Source organism: Urocitellus parryii, assembly GCF_045843805.1.
Source record: "Urocitellus parryii isolate mUroPar1 chromosome 13 unlocalized genomic scaffold, mUroPar1.hap1 SUPER_13_unloc_4, whole genome shotgun sequence".
Classification (NCBI taxonomy): domain Eukaryota; kingdom Metazoa; phylum Chordata; class Mammalia; order Rodentia; family Sciuridae; genus Urocitellus; species Urocitellus parryii.
This window is the reverse complement of record NW_027551772.1, coordinates 744087-761698: the sequence shown is the minus strand read 5'-3', so window position 1 is coordinate 761698 and position 17612 is coordinate 744087. Positions and strand designations below refer to the sequence as shown.

At 35.0% G+C, this 17612-nt stretch overlaps 1 protein-coding gene across 1 annotated transcript in view; it reads left to right on the top strand.

Moving 5' to 3' along the window:
• Window positions 1–17612, top strand: part of LOC144251439 (methylglutaconyl-CoA hydratase, mitochondrial-like) — an 86921-nt gene that overhangs the window by 26896 nt on the left and 42413 nt on the right. The window contains exon 4 of the mRNA XM_077794353.1: window positions 8880–8966. Within this exon, the coding sequence (XP_077650479.1) occupies window positions 8880–8966 (87 nt within the window). The remainder of the gene's footprint in view (window positions 1–8879; window positions 8967–17612) is intronic.

Sequence of the window (17612 nt, the reverse complement as noted above, 5' to 3'; positions counted from 1 at the left end):
GCCTTTTCTTCTGTTAGACACAGGGTCTGTGTTTTAGTGTCTAAGTGTTTGATAAACTTTGAGTTGGTTTTGTGCAGGGTGAGAGATAGGGGTTTAATTTCATTTTGCTACATGTGAATTTCCAGTTTTTCTAGCACCGTTTGTTGAAAAAGCTATCTTTTCTACCATGTCTGTTTTTTGGTGCCTTTCACTATTGGTATTTTGTTTTGGTACTAGGGATTGAACTTGGGCACTGAGCCACATCCCCAGCCCTATTTTTGTGTTTTATTTAGAGACGGGGTCTCACTGAGTTGCTTAGCACCTTGCTTTTGCTGAGGTTGGCTTTGAACTCACAGTCCTCCTGTCTCAGCCTCCAGAGCTGCTGGGATTACAGGTTTGCTACCACCATGCCGGCAAACTATCATTTTTGAAGGATGTTTGCTTAGTTGAGAAGCCTAATTTTAGTATTTCTTCTTATCCAAAGAAGAATCATTTCCAGATCCTCACTGGAGGCCTGAAGCTGTGGATAGTATTGAACCCTGTGTATACTGTTTTTTTCCATATTGAAACCTCTCGCTTTTTCACTTAAATGTAGCCCTCATAGCTTATACCTTCTCTTTGGAACATTTCAGTTGCTAGCATCACAACTTTTATACTTTGGGACCATTATGAAGTAAAATAAGGGTTATTTAAACACAAGCACTGCGATACCAAGACAGTTGATCTGATGATGGAGATGGCTACTGAGTGACTAACAGGCATACAGTGTGGATATGATGGACAAAGGGATGATTCACATTCTGGGTGAGATGAAGTAGGATGATGTGAGATTTCGTCTTGGTACTCAAAATAGTGTGCAATTTAAAATGGAGAAAGTATTTTCTTTTTTCTCTGATTTTGTTCAAGTTGGATTGAGGCCAACTGCATGTAACTAAAAGTATAGAAAGCAGTTGTGGGAAAGAGAAACTACTATATTCTCTTTACCCATGTTAAAAATGCCATCCATTTTCCATTAAGAAGTCAGCAGTCTTATTCTTTTTAAAGATATTTGTCTTTTTTTCTTTGTAAGCTTCTGCGATTTTCTTTTTTCTTTGTCTTTCAGCATTTATTCTTGGTGTGCTTTCTTCCCCCATTTCCCATTCTTTATCGATGTGTTATAATTATATCTAATAGTGTGATTTGTTGTTACATATTTGCAAATGTACATGATATAAAATGTAGTTTGGTCAGTATCCTTCTCCAGTATTTCCTCTTTCCCTGTCCTTCTCCCTCCCCAGTCCCTTTCATATACTTTACTGATCTCTTATTTTCATGAAACTGGCACCCTCCTTCTTTTTTTTTATTGTGTCTAAGTTCCATATATGATATCCATATGACTTTTGCCTTTCTGAGTTTGGCTTATTTCACTTAACATAATATTTTTAAGTTACATCTGTTTTCCTGTAAATGATATAATTTCATTCTTTATGGATGAATAGAACTCTGTTGTGATGTATATGCCACATTTATTTTGTCCATTCAAACATTGATGGACATTAGGCTGGTTCGATTATTTGGCTATTGTGACTTGTGCTTCTATCAACATTGGTATGCATGCATTATTATAGTATGATGACTTTAGTTCTTTGGGACAGATACCAAGGACTGTTATAGCTGGGTCATGTGGTAGTTCCATTTTTAGTCTTTTCAAGAACCTCCATACTGATTTCCATAGTGATTGTACTAATTTACAGTCCCATTTATAATGTAAAAATGTTCCTTTCCTGCCCAAATCCTTTCCAGCATTTATTATTGCTTATGTTCTGGATGGCTGACATTCTAACTGGAGTGAGATGAAATCTCAGTGTAGTTTTGATTTGCATATCCCTAATTGCCAAAGATGTTGAACATTTTCTCATTTATTTGTTCGCCATTTGTATTTCCTCTTTTTGAGAAGTATCTGTTTAGTTCATTTGCCCAATAATTGATTGGGTTACTTCTTTTTCTGGTGGTAAAGTTTTTGAGTTCTTTACACATTTTGGATGTTAATCTTTTAGCAGAATAGCTGGCAAAGATTTCCTCCTGTTCTGTAGCCTTCCAGTTCATGCTCTGAATTATTTCCTTTGCTGTGCAGAAGCTTTTTAATTTGATGCTATCTCATTATTAATCCTTGGAATTATTTCCTGAGCTGTAGGAATCCTGTTGAGGAAGTCATTGCTTGTAAATGTATGTAGGGACTGTTGATCTTATGTCTTATTCTAGGAATTGTGAAGTTATCTGTTTTAACATCTATGTCTTTGATCCATTTTAAGTTGACTTTTGTGCAGGATTAGAGATAGGGATCTAGTCTTATTCTTCCTAGTATGGATAACCAGTTTCCACATCAACATTTGTTAAAACTGCTGTCTTTTCTCCAACATATTTTTTCATGCCTTTGTCAATAATTGGTTGACTGTATCTATATGGATTTGTCTCTGTGTCTTCTACTTTGTCCCATTGGTCAGCGTGTCTGTTTTTATGCCAGTACCATGCATATAACTCTGTAGTGTAATTTGATGTCAGGTATTGTGATGCTTCCAGTATAGTTTTCTTAGAATTACTTTGGCTATTTTGTCTTTCAATAAATTTTAGTAGTTTTTGTCCCTAGTTCTGTAAAGAAAGTCACTGGTGTTTTGATGGGGATTGCATTGAATCTCTATATTGCTTTGGGTAATATGGCCTTTTATCAATATTAATCTGCCTACCCACAAGCATGGGAGTTCTTTTCATGGTTTACTATCTTCTTCAATTTCTTTCTTCAGTATTCTAAAATTTTCAGTGTAGAGGTCTTTCTCCTTGTTGCTTAGATTATTCCTAGATATTTATTTATTTTTTTAGGTTATTGTGAATGGAATTGTTTTCCTAATTTCTTTTTTAGCTAATTGTTGTATAGGAAAGCTGTTACTTGTTTTTCTGTGTTGATTTTGTATCCTGCTACTTTGCTGCATTTGTTTATTAATCTGGAAGTCTTCTGGTGGAACCTTTCAGATCTCCTAAGATTAGGATCATATTATGTGTAAACAGTGATAATTTGACTTATTTCTTTCTCGTTTGTATTTCTTTGATTTCTTTCTCTTGTCTCATTGCTCTGGCTAGAACTTCTGGTAGTATATTGAATAAGAATGGTAAGAGTGGAGATCCTTGTCTCATTCTAGATTTTAGAGGAAGAGCTTTCAGTTTTAACCTGTTCACTGTGGTGCTGGATTTGAGATTATTGTATGTAGTCTTATGATGTTGAGGTAAGTTCCTTCTATCCTGAGTTTTTTTTTCAGTGTTTTCATCATGAATGGGTGCTGAATTTTGTCAAAGGCTTTTTTTACATCTTTTGAAAATGACTGTGATTTTTGTCCTTAATTTTATTCATGTGGTAAATTATATCTATTCATTTGCATATGTTAAGCCTTGCATCTCTGGAATGAAACCATCTTGGTTATGATGTGTAATCTTCTTAATGTGTTGTTAAATATGATTTGCTAATACATTTTTAATGATTTTTACATCTGTGCTCATAAGGGATATTAGTCTGTAGTTTTCCTTGCTTGATTTGTTCTTATCTGGTTTTGATATAAAAACTGGCTTCTTTGAATGAAATTGGAAATGTTTCACTCTGTTTCATGGAATAATTTGAGGACCATTATCATTAGTTCTCTGAAGGTCTGGTAGAATATAGTGGAGATCCATTTGGCTCTGGACTTTTTATCTATTGGAAATCTTTTAATTTCTGCTTCTGTTTCATTGATTGTTTTTGGTCTGTTTAGGTTTTCTATATCTTCCTGGTTCCATTTAGGCAGGTCATTTGTGTCTAGAAATGTATCCATTTCTTTTAGGTTCTCCAATTTATTGGCATATAAGTTTTCAAAGTAGTCTTTTATGATTCTTTAGATTTCTCTGATACCCGTGGTGATTTCTCCTTTTCATCTCTAATTTTATTAATTTGGATCGTCTCCCTTTTTCTTTGGATCAGTTTGGCTAAGAGTTTATCTATTTTGCTTGTCTCTATTGATCCCATGCTTTTTAAGAAATTCAGCATATCATTGATTCTTGCTTGATTTTAATTATTTCCTTTCTTCCACTGATTTTGGAATTCTTTTGTTCTTTTTTTCCCCCCTGTGGTCTTGAGGAACATCATTAGGTTGTCTATTTAAACATCTTTTGGATTCTCTCATGCAGGTACTCACGGGAATAAACTTTCCTCTTAGACTTGCCTTTGTAGTGTCCCAGAGGTTTTGGTATGTTTTATCACTGATCTCATTTCTTTCTAACAATTTTTTAAGGTCTCCCCTGACTTTTATCACCTATTCATCATTTAGAAGTGTATTGTTCAATCTCTGTGCATGTGTTTAAATAGTTTTGGTGCCTTGTGTGTGTGTGTGTGTGTGTGTGTGTGTGTGTTGATTTCTAACTTTATTCCATTATGATCAGATGAGATGCAAGGAAATATATATATATATATATATATATATATATATATAGAGAGAGAGAGAGAGAGAGAGAGAGAGAGAGAGTATTTATTTGCTTAGAGTTGCTTTGTAACCTAAAATGTGATCTGTTTTGGAGATTTCATGAGTAGCTGAGAAGAAGTGAATACTGCCATTATTGGATGCATTATTCTATATATGTCTATTCATTTGATTTATAATTTTTAGTCTGATGAGTCTTTACTGAGCTTGTCTGGATGACCTATCTGTTGGTGGAAGAAGTGTGTTGAAATTACCTGGTATTATTGTAGTGGAGTCTCTGAATCCTTAAGTTGAGTTGTATCTATTTTATGTAATTATGTGCATAAATATTTACTATCATTAGACTTTGTTCGATTGTTCCCTTTACCAGTATGAAGTGACCTTATTTGTCTCTTCTGATTAATTTTGGCTTGGAGTCTGCTTTGTCAGATATAAAAGTAGCTATTCGTGCTTGTTTTCAGGCTTCATTTGTAATATATGTATGTCTGCCTATAAGGTGAGTCTTGCAAAGAACATGTAATTGGATCTTGTTGTTTCAGCCATTCTGCCACCCTATGCCTCCTAATTGGAAAGTTGAGACCATTTATCTTCATTGTTATTATATAGAAAGGTTTATTAATTCCTGCCATTTTGATTTATTTTTGATGTTTAATTTGGTCATGTTTCTAATTTGCTTAGATGTTTTTCAAGTGAGATTTGACTATTGAGTGCTTTGGGGTCTGTTTTTATTTCTTTTGTTTGTAGTATGTAAGAATTTTCTGTAGTGGTGGCTTAGTAGTCATGGATTCTTTTAATTTTGCTTAACTACTTCATCTTCAACTCTGAAGGATAGCTCTGCAGGATGTAGTAATCATGGTTGATGGTTATTTTATTTCACATTCATTCCACACTCTCCTTGATTTTAGAATTTGCTGAAAAATTAGAATAATTATGATTGACTTTCCTCTAAATGTGACATTTTCCTCTGAGGCTTTCAATATATTTTTTTATAGTTTTTTATTTGTAGATGAACACAATACCTTTATTTTATTTGTTTTTATTTTTTGATGTGGTGCCAGAGATTGAACCCAGTGCCTCACACATGCTAGGCAACCACTGTACCACTGAGCCCCAGCCCCAGACCCGAGGCTTTCAATATTTTATTCTTGCTCTGTATGTTAGTCATTTTAATTATAATGTGTCTTGGAGAAATTATTTTTGTGTGGGGCTGTACTGGTGATTGACCTCAGGGCACTTGACCACTAAGCCACATCCCTAGCTCTATTTTTTTGTGTTTTATTTAGAGACAGGGTCTCTCTGAGTTGCTTAGCACCTCACCATTGCAGAGACTGGCTTTGAACTCACGATCTTTTTGCCTCAGCCTACTGTATCCTCCTTGGGCTGCATAATAAATTTTTGGTTAGCAGGCATCAGCATCATTGTACATTTCCATCAGAGATCTTGGGTGACCATGTACATTGTCAGTGAGTAGGAATCTTTTTTGTTTTTAATCCTGAGCAATAGTTCTTAACAGTAGACTGGGTTTAATGATGTTGTAGACAGATGTGTTGTCATTCAGACTTTGTTGTTCTATTTATAAAGCACAGGCAGAGATTTAATATAATTCTTCAAGGGCCCTAGGAGTTTTGAAGTGATCAAAAGTGAGCATTGGATTCGACCACCAATTGCATTATTCCCTAACAAGAGAGTCAGCCTGTCCTTTGAATCTTTGAAATCAGAAAATGACTTTACTTTTCTATGAAAATCCTAGATGGCCTCTTCTTCCAGGAGAAGGGTGTTTCATCTGTGTTTGCAGACCTGCTGGCAGTGTAGCCACCTTTCTGAGGGGTCGGAGCTGGATCTTCTGGGTAACTTGCAGCAGCTTCTCCATCAACACTGGCTGCCTCACCTTCATGCTGTGGAGATGTCTTCTTTCCTTAAACCTTATGAACCATTCTAGGCTAGTTTCAGACTTTTCTTCCAGAGCTTCCTCACCCCTCAGCTTTCAGTGGATTGAAGAGAGATAGGGCCTTGCTCTGGATTAGGATTAAGGATTGTTGTAGCTGGCTTGATTTTTTTTTCCCCATCCAGACAACTAGAACTTTATCTATGTCAGTAATGAGGCTCTTTGACTTTCATATCTTTTGTTTATTCATTGGAGTAGTACTGTGACTTTCCTTTAAGAATTTTCTTTTTGCATCCACAACTTTTGTCCAAGAGACCTAACTTCTGGTTTTTCTTAGTTTTCAACATGCCTTCCTAAGCTGTGCTTCAGTGTAATCAATGTGTGTATGATTCGTATTTTCATTTGAATGCTCAGAGGGCATGTTGTGTCCCAGTTAAGTTTGCTTGTCTTATAAAAGCTTGTTTTGTGGTGACCCAATAATAACATCAGAAATCACTGATCAGCTTAACAGATATAAGTGCTGAGAAGGTTCAAAATGTGATAATTACCAAAAGGTGGCACAGAGACACATAGTGAGCATATGCATTTGAGAAAATGGCACCGATAAGACTTTTTGGCACAAGTTGTTACAAACCTTCAGTTTGGAAAAAGTGTGTTGTTTATTAAATAAAACAGTGAAACAATTAAATAAGACTGTATGTAAATATATATGAATACGTAAAAACAAATACATGTATATTTTTTCCTATTTATTCATACTGTGGATCTTAGGAACCTCAGTATATGATTTTTTTTTAATTGAGAACTTTCACCTTTCACTTAAAGGGAGTACTTTATGGCTTTTCTGTGGCATATCTGAATTGTCAGCATCACTTCTCTTATAGTTTGTGGCCATTGTTAAGTAAAATAGGGGCTACTTGAACATTAACAACTTGTCTGTAACAGTTAATCTCAAAACTGAGCCCCTAAGTGACTAATATTGTGTTGTGTATACATTGAGGTTACTCTGGGAAAAAGGGAATGTGTTAGAACCAGAGTTAGGTCTTCATGTCTGGGGTGAGATGGAACAGGACAAAGCAAGGTTTCATCATACAACTCAAGTAGTGCATAATTTAAAACTTAGGAATTCTTGTTTATTTCTGGAATTTTCTACTTAATATTTTTGGACTGTCATGACTGTGGGTAACAAACAGTGCAAAATGAAAGTGTGGATTAGGAGCTATGCACCTGCCCAGTACTGGGATTGCTGGGCCTTGATAGTTGTTTTGAGGAACCTCCCTGTACTTCTCCATGATGTCTGTACTAATTTGCATTCTTATTCATAGAGCTCAAGAATTCCCTTTTCTTCATTTGCTATCATTTATTTTTGATAATAGCCATTTTAACTAGTGTGAGGTGATACAAAATTATAATTTTGTATTTTCCCTGATGATTAGTGATACTGAAAATTTTTTCATATACTTGTTGACATTTTATACATCTTTTCATGAGAAGTTTTTGTTAACATCCTTTGCCATTTTTTTTAGTCAGATTATTTATTCTTTCGCTATTGTTTGCGTCTCTATATATTTTGCACATTAACCCCTTACCGGTTATATAGTTTACACATATTTTTGCCCATTTTGCAGGTTGTCTCTTTACTCTTTTGATTATTTTCTTTGTTATGTAGAAGCTGTTAGTCTGAAGTAATTCCATTTGTCTATTTTTCCTTTAGGTAATATTCTTGTTTTAAAAACTTAGTAAGTGGTTATTATCCTGTGTATCTTTCTGTAAATACATGTTTTATTTAGTGGATTTATCTGTATTTATACTCTTAATTCTTTTCTTTCTTGTGTGTGTGTGTGTGTGTGTGTGTGTGACTTTGTTGAATAACTGTTGCCTAATTTTATTTTTTCTTTTTGATGTATATTTAGAATACTTACAGTTCTTTGCTGTTCTGCATATGCTCTGTTGAATGCTATCTTGTGTATTTTTTGTTACATGATAGAGATTTTCTGTACACCTGAGAACTCATGTGTGGTCATAATTAATTTATTATGGATTAAAAAGAGAGTAGATAGCCACATGTATGCCTTGTATACTCCCTCATTTATGAGTCTAAGGTGGTGGTGGGAAGGTAGAATGAATGTGAGAACAAAGGTGCTGGCACCACTCTGTAGTCATTTATGCTTATATGACTGTGTTTATTTGTATTTTTAGTGAATAATTACGTTCAAATTTCTTAGTTTTCCTTTCTACTAGAATAACTGCTGGTATCATCCAAACACGGTCTCTTACTTTAAGAAAGTGAAGGGGTCCTGAAGCTAGAAAGCTTGAAAAGTGTTGCTTTAAACATGTAATAGCTGTACAAAAAACCAATATTTTATTCTTGTTGAGAGTGGTCATCGGGAAGGAAAACAAAGGTAATTTAGTTCCTTTAATAGATGAAAAAATTAGTTGACTTTTAAAGTTTCGTATTAATTTTAAATAAATTTTCAATTCTTTGCCTTAAAATTTGTTTAAAACAAGATTATATTTGTAAATAAAATACTTTGCAGGTGCTGATCTTAAAGAAAGAGCCAAAATGCATGCCAGTGAAGTTGGACCTTTTGTCTCCAAAATAAGAGCGGTGATTAATGACATAGGTAAGCATAATTCAATTCTCCTTTTAGCATGCCAAAGATGATCTTCAATGTCAGACATAAATAGTTGCATATTGTCTTTATGTATAAACTTTGGTCATATATTATTACTCATCGCTAATAACTGGCTAATTTATTTGTTATATTCATAATTGCCAAAAATTGGAAATAAATGATTGAACAGACACACAAACTATATATCCATACTAACACAGCATCCTTAGCAGTTGAAAAGAACAAACTGATATGTGCAACAACATGGATGACTGTCAGACATTATGTTGAGCAAAATGAGCTAGATACAAAAGATTGCATACAATATGACTATATGCATAAGAAATTCAAAGGCTTGTGAAACATTTTACTGTTAAATCAAAATGCTGGTTATATCTAAGGGAATTGGTTACTGACTGAGAAAGAAATGAGCAAAATCAGTTCTAAAAAAATCTGATTAGTGCATTATAGTTATGCATAATGGTGAGGTTCATTTTGACATATTCATATATGTCATGTTTAATTTAAAAAATTATGTGAAATATTTTATAATTACAGATACCTCGTATGTATATCTTTTAAATAACTGCCTACACAAAAAATTTATGGATTTGTATTTTTTGTTTTTTATATAAATATGGTCATACTATTTCCTTAGAATTATAGTACATGTAGCAGTGTACTTTATTGTTATCAATTTTTAATTTTACTGTTACATATTATTGTAGTCTTAGCTAAGATTTTAAATAATTTCTTCATTTAATGAACATTGTAGGTTTTAAAAATTTTTTCACTGTTTTTGTTATTTATACTCAATCAGTGAATGACCTTTAATGTGGGGACAAGTGCATCAAGTACTGCATACATGGCATATGTTAAGGGCATTGGAGTGGCAGGCCACTCTTCTCGTGCTGGGCATGTGAGTGGCAGACCGCTTACTCACTAGGTGCTTCTCTGGGTGTGAAACTGTGTTGCGGTCCCTATGCTTTTTCCACAGCCTGCTCTTCGATTGGTTGCTGCAAGGACAGTTAGCAAAAATTGTATTGGTGGCTGCCTGTCATCTGCTTAGCTACTGTCTGAGTATATATGCATGGTAACTGCGCAAGAAAATCAGACCTGCTTCCTGCTTGGTCTCTGGAGGGCTTGATCAGGGACTTCGTAGCCACTCTCTCCTCTACTCTGTTCTGTGTACCTCCTCGCTAGACAAGAGAGAGCTTTTACATAAGAGACATTTTTGCATAGACACAGAGTCTTAAACATGAAGTTGCTATTCCAAGTATCATTTGTTCATTTTTTATTTTGTAAGTCCTATCAAATTGTATCCCACAAATATAATAATTTATTTATTACAAATTTATTATATATAATAGTAGGATTCATTATGCCATATTCTTACATATGCATGATTTGATCAGTCTCATCCTCCCTAATCTTCCCTTCTGTTCCACTCCTCCCGCTCCCTTCTCTTTGTCAAGAGAAAAGGTCAGCTAAACATATTAACTTGAAATTTTTCAACTAAGACATGCTTTCCCCCTCTGTAAGTTGTCTTTTCACATCCTTCATCCTTTTGTAGGATTATTAATAAATATTTATTTTAAAGACTTTTCAGGACATGTTGCTGGGGATCAAACTGGGTCCTCTGGTGTGACAGGCAAGTGTGCTACCACTGAGTTATGACTCAAGCCCTAAAAGAATTTTGTCTGTTAATCTTTTGTTCAGTGTGTTACAGATAATGTCTTTTAATGCACCACCCTAATTTGAGTTTATTAGCTTTAAATTTAAAACTTTTAGTATGTTGACAATACAAGGTTCCCATCTTTATTCTTTTTCCTTGAAGATTTTCTTTGTTAATTCTCATACTTTAGTTCTTCCAGATGAATTTAGTACTTAAATTTTTTTTTAAAGCAAAGCAAAGAGGGAAAAAATACTCCGTTGGGTCTTTGATTGGAATGCCACAAAACTTGGACATTTTTATGATACTGAAACCTTTCCAAACATGGTATGCATGGCTCCTGTTTTGGAGCTTCATTCATTTGGGGTGGTGCTCTCATTCATTTTTAAATGACTTCAAGGAAGTTTAATGGTTTTTTTCACATTGGTCTTGTTCTTCTCCCCCCCACCCCTAGTATTTATTTCTAGTTATTTTTTTAAGCATTTATGCCTTTAAATGTGATCTTCCTCCTACTTTTATAGCAATCTTATTATCATAAGTCCGTCCATAGGACAGTTACTGAATTTTTATGTAGTTATTTTATATCAGTCCAGCTTAGTAATAACTTGCATTATTGTTCTTCCTTAATTTGTATTTTCCACATGAAGTGTTCATTGCCTTATCAATCATTATCAATGAATAAAGCATTTTTATCTTTTATTTTCCCACATTTTTATTAGTGCCTTATAATTATACGTAATAGTGAGAGTCATTGTTACATATTTGTACATGCACATGATCCCAATAATTTAATCTTACATATTTTAATATATATATATTTTTACATTGGCTAAGACCCTTTAAAATATTCATTTGTTGCAACTTTATCTGTTTTAATTTTGGTGAGATTGTTAATGTTTTTTAGTTGAGGAAAAAAATGTCAAAGTTTGCTAAATGCTTTTAATATGTCAGTTAGTATTTATTAGAATATAGCTCAATTAGCCTGTAATATACAGAGTAAAATCTTAATAATTGACTTACCAGGGCTACGCTGTCCTGGTATGACTAGAATAAGCCCTACCTGATCATTGTGATTAGGGGTGGAAGTGGTTTTTAATATGGATTCAATTTTGAATATTTCTGGTGTAATTACAAATGAGATTGTTTTAATTTTGTTTTTTTGGTTACTCTTTTCTGGTTTGTTAAAGTTTATTTTGTTCATAGAGCATGGTAAAGCTTTCCATCTTTTCCTGTGTGGTGTAGAGAAGTACTTTCTTACTTAACTGGCTGGTGGAATTTGTTTCCTCTTGGGGCCCAGTGTGGTTTTATTAGTGTCGTTACTCTCTACCCCTTTTTTTTTTTGGCTAAAATTTAAAGTTTTTTGTGTTGATTTGCATAGTGGTCATGGACTTAATTGCCTCTTCCTCCTGATCTGTGTCCTGTGCTGGTTTGGTCTTAGGCCCCTCCCTGCTTCTCTTTCCAGCTTAAACCTCAGGTTTAGATTCTCCTGAGACAGATAATGAATTTAGTTTAATGTCGATCAGAGAGCTCAGTCTTGGAAGTAAAATTTCATGTTCCCTGTAACTTTTTAAGTATTGGGTTTTAAATTAAGACTGGTCTCATTGTTTAAGTCACCCTAATGTTTTTTCCAGAATCTCCATTTATGGTTTCTGAACTTGGAACTCATCTTTGCAGCAGCATTTTTCTTTTCTGTGATATAATATAGCTTTTTTCCTCTACGTCTTGATCTAGTCTCCTTTTATTCTCCAAGAGCTCCTCAATATTTCTTAATAATAATTCATTATTGCCACATTTTGGTAGATTTAAAAATTTTAAGGTATCTGTTGTGATGTTCAGTGAGATTTTGAAAGGCATGTAGAAACTTAAGTATCTTGCTCTAACCTACTTTTTTGATACTGGGAATTGAATCTAGGGGCTCTTAACTACTGAGACATATCCCTAGGGATGCCCCCCTACCTTTTTTCCCCCAGCCCCTTTTATATTTTATTTAGAGTCTCACTAAGTTTCTTACGTCCTTACTAAGTTGCTGAGTCTGGCTTTGAACTTGTGATCCTTCTGCCCCAGCCTCTTGAGCCACTGGGATTACAGGAAAGTGGCCACTGTGCCCAGCCTAATATGTGAAAACTAGAGTCAGGCGAACTTTCTTAAAAGAAGTAATACGATAGGCTCTGCAGGCAATGTGATCTCTGTTGCAGCTACTCAACTTTGACATTACAGTGTAAAAGGAGACTCAGACCATCTTTGAACATTTGTATAAGCAAATGTACATGGCTCTTTTTGCAGTAAAGTTTTATGCATACTGAAGTTTTAATTTCATAAAATTTTCATGTGTCATGAAATAGTATTTAAATTTTTTGTTAGCTATTTAAAATATAAAAAGCATTTTTAGCTCATAGTGTGTACTAGAATGAAATTAAGCACTGACCACCCTCCCTTTTTAAATCTCAGTTTTCTTCTTTTTTTTTTTAAGGGAGAGGGAGAGGGAGGGAGGGAGGGAGGGAGGGAGAGAGAGAGAGAGAGAGAGAGAGAGAGAGAGAGAGAAATGTTTAATATTTATTTTTTAGTTTTTGGTGGATACAACATCTTTATTTTATTTTTATGTGGTGCTGAGGATCGAACCCAGTGCCCTGCACATGCCAGGCGAGCGCGCTACTGCTTAAGCCACATCCCCAGCCCAAATCTCAGCTTTCTTCTAATTTCTTTATTTTTCCTCATTTGAAATTAATTCTACCTTCCATTATTTTAATTTGTTTAGTTTTAAAATTGACCAGTTTCCGGTTCTAACTTGGACAGCTTGCTTCATGGTTAGCTCAGGAAATTTTCATTGTTATTTGGAGACTTAAGGGTTTTAAGTCCTTTATATTCTGTGGTAGGGAGCTTAAGATATTACACTTAGGGATTTGCATTCTTGGTAAGATTTAGGAACCAGAATGGAGCATAAAACTTGCTAATGAGTAGAGGGATAGAAGGAGTAGGAAGAAAAAACAAAACCAAAAGTTCCTATAGTCTTAAAAAATGGAAGGACAGGTCTGGGGATATAGTTCAGTTGGTAGAATGTTTGCCTGCCATGACAAGGACCTGGGTTCAATCCCCAGTGCCACCAAAAAACAAAAACAAAAAATAGAGAAGAAAGAAGCATACAAATTAAGAACAAACTAAGTAAGATGCTGTTGAAATATGGCTAATGGTTACCATTAATATCAGTCTGTTAAACTTGCTATTAAAGTTAAAATCCCCAGTTATGTGTTGTTAATAATGGCAACATCTTGTGTAGCTATTTTTTTAAATTAATATTTATTTTTTAGTATTTGGCGGACACAACATCTTTGGTGGTGCTGAGGATCGAACCCGGGACACACGCATGCCAGGCGATCGCGCTACCGCTTGAGCCACATCCCCAGCCCCAGTGTGTAGCTATTTTTGTACCAGAAGATTGCTAACCAAAAGAAAGGGATAGGTAAAAAAAAAAAAGTCATTATTAATGAGTTACTATATATGATAAAAGGTTATTTTTCAGGAAGCATAACCCTAAGCCTGTGTATATACAGATAAAATGATATGGAAAAATTGACTAATTTATTATCATCAGTGAAATTATAATCATTGTGGATAATTTTAACTCATCTCCTTCAATTTATCATGAGGTTAAAACCACAAAGTTAATAAAGATAATGATTTAAACATGGTTGCCAAGTTTGGTTTAATGAACTCTTAACCCCAGATCAGAGAAAGCTATTGTTCTCATGAATACAAAAAATGTGTTATCCGGCCCCCAAAGTTTGTTAAATTTCAGAAAATTGATACACAGAGACCACGTTTGCTGTTCACAATATATGTAAGTTAGAAACAAAATATGCCAACATAGAAAACCAAATATTTGTCAATTTAAAAGAAACTATTAATTAGCTCATGAGCCAGAGGAGGAACTGTAGAGGGGGAAAAAGAATTCTAAGCATAAATCATTAGGCCGAGCATGGTGATGCATCCTGTAATCCCATTGACTCTGGAGGCAGAGGCAAGAGGGATGCAAGTTTGAGGATAGCTGTAGCATCTTAGTGATACTGTGTCTCAAAATAAAAATAAAAAAGAACTGCGGTATAGTTCAGTGGCAAAGGACTCCTGGGTTAAATCCCCACTACTGAGAGAAAAAAAGAAGGGGAAGAAGAGGATTGATTGTTGTATATTCAATACATGAGATTTGGCCAAAGAGTTACTTGAGGGGAAATTCACAATCTTGAATTCATATGTTAGTAAGAGAAAAATCAGTGACAATAAATAATTAAGCTTTACCTTAAAAAGTTATTTTTGAAAAGTTGTAAACCCAAGAAAGTTCAGGGAACTTTCAGAGGCAAGAAGACAGATAAAATAGAGAAGAACAAATTCTCAGCCAAGCCCTTTCAAGGGAGTACAGTGCATTTAATAATACATACAGTGCAAATGAAAAAAGACAAGATTATAGACACTGTAGAGACTGTGAAGATAAAAAGAAAATGTCTTGAGAAAATTGTGCCAGTAAACATGAAATTTTGGTTTCAGTGGGCTGGGAATATAGCTCAGTTGGCAGAGTGTTTACCTAGCATGCACAAGTCTCTGGGTTCAACCAGCACCAGAAAACCAAACCAAAACAGAACAAAAGCAAACAACAACAACAACAACAACAACAACAACAACAAAAGAAGAAATCTTGGGCTAGAATAGTTTTAAATGTTGAAGATGTACATTTCAGGCATTTTGCTGAACTTGCAAATAACAGATCATTACAATCTTATATAAATGATTCTACAGTCAAGTCTAGTGAGAATTTACTTCTAAACTCATCTTTTCACATCCGTATCATCATTTTATACCTGTGTACCCTTTATACCTAAGTATAAAAGAAACAGTGGGAGAAAGGAATATGAGGAACTCATCTATATGAGTATAGATGAAATCTAGCTGGTTGTCAAAAAAGACCAAGGAATGTAAGGGTGGTTTCTATTTGAAAGAATTAATTTTTATTTATGATATTTAGCAATTAAGATAAAGCATAGATTGAGAAAAAGCATTTGAGAAATATCAACAGGTATTCATGAAAAAAAGCTCACAGTTAATTAGAAATAGAAGGAAACTCATTAGCCCTGTAAAAAGCATCTGTGAAATGTTAGAGGCCATTTTCTAAAATCAGTAATGAGGTAGCAGACCACTCCCATCACCATCTCTGTCCAGTTCTGTTCTGAAGTCCTGTCTGTATAGAAAGGTAAGTAAAGACTGAAAAAGAAGAAGTGACACTGTCCTGAGTCCTCTACATCAAAAAGCTAAAAGGATCAACTGGATACAGTGGGACACACCTGCATTCTCCTTACTCAGGAAGCTTTGGCAGGAGGATTGTAAGTTTGAGGCCAGCCTAGGAGACTTAGTGAGACCCTGCCTCAAAATTTAGTTTTAAAAAAAGAACTAGAAATGTGAGGTTCTGGGTTCAATCTTTGACTTCGCAAAAACAAAAAAACACTGCAAATTCTCAGCATTGATTTAGTGAGGAACATGAGCAAAAAGCAACCCCAAATAGCCAACTACTTCTGCTAAAGTAGGAGGAAATGAGGAGGTCTTATCTTATTAGTACTCAAGACTTATTTTAATGACATAGAAATAAAGGTGACACATTATTTGCATTGTGATAGACAGGTGGCCCACTGGGGTGGAACACTGTCTGATTGAAGCTCAGGCCCTGGGGAACAAATTTGGGATCTGTGCAGGTAAAAGAAGATGAGAGGCACAGTTGGGGAACAAATTTGGGATCTGTGCAGGTAAAAGAAGATGAGAGGCACAGTTGGGATTATTCAGAGGCAGCGGCCACCCCCAGCCTGAGTCTTTGCATAGGCCTTTATTATATGCAGGCCAAACAAAGAAGACACAGCGCCAGCAGGTTACATCTGCATGCTCATGAGCAGATGTTTGTGACCTTGGGTCCATATTGCTGAATGGAGGTGTTATGACCTGGACTGTATACTAAAACATAGCTGGTCAGAAATCTCAGTAAAGAAGCCTAACTGTGTAGCCATCTTGGATCTGACCCACAAATATAGAACTCCAAAACAGATCCACCCAAGTAGGGAAACTTAGATATGACAGAGGTAGCGATGTGGATTGCTAGGGAATGGCAGACTTATTAAGTAATTAATGGCAAAGTTATTAAATAAATAATTAATTATGAAAAAACCACATAAAAGGAAACATTGATAAATTCTACCAAATTAAACTTAAGAAACCTGTTCTTCAAAAATTACTGTACATAAAATAGAGTCACAAACTGGGAGAAAATACTTAAAGCAGGTGCTAAAGGATTTGTGTATATACATTTGCACAGAGGAATGGACACTCAATGAGACCACAGCCTTGTGGTCAGTACGAGGGCACCACAGAAAAGGACTTCACACTAGAGCAGGAGAAGGGGGTGAACCTGGAACGATGGTTAGCCTCATTAGTAATTGTGGAAATGCAAAGAAAGACCACAGTGGAAGGCTGTTCTGTCCGTAGCATTATCCAGAAATGTTTAAACTTGGTACTGCTAAGAGCTCGTGAGGAAGCAGATCACCAGGAAGAACATTTGACACACTTCCAAAGGGAGATAAATTGGTCAAGTTGCTTAGGGAACCAGGTTGATATTGCCTTACATATTAGAATGTCCACATTTCATGAAACTTTGTAGTTTACTTTTTAGGGGGCATTTACCTAGAGGGGTGACTTTAAGCCTTTTTGCTAACACCACAGTGAGAAAGAAATCTACAGTTTGGCCCCTTGAACACATAGTGCTGGGTGAGTATCAAAACTCATGTTCTTTTCTTTGTGTACTACAGTTGATGCTACCCTATGCTATTTTTTTAAAGCCTAATTTTGATCTACTAATGAAGGCTTGGTATTTGGATTTGAAAATACATTGGTCTATAGACATTTTTGTATATGTGTCCTAGGGACGCTTACATTGTTAAAAGCAGAAAGATGACACC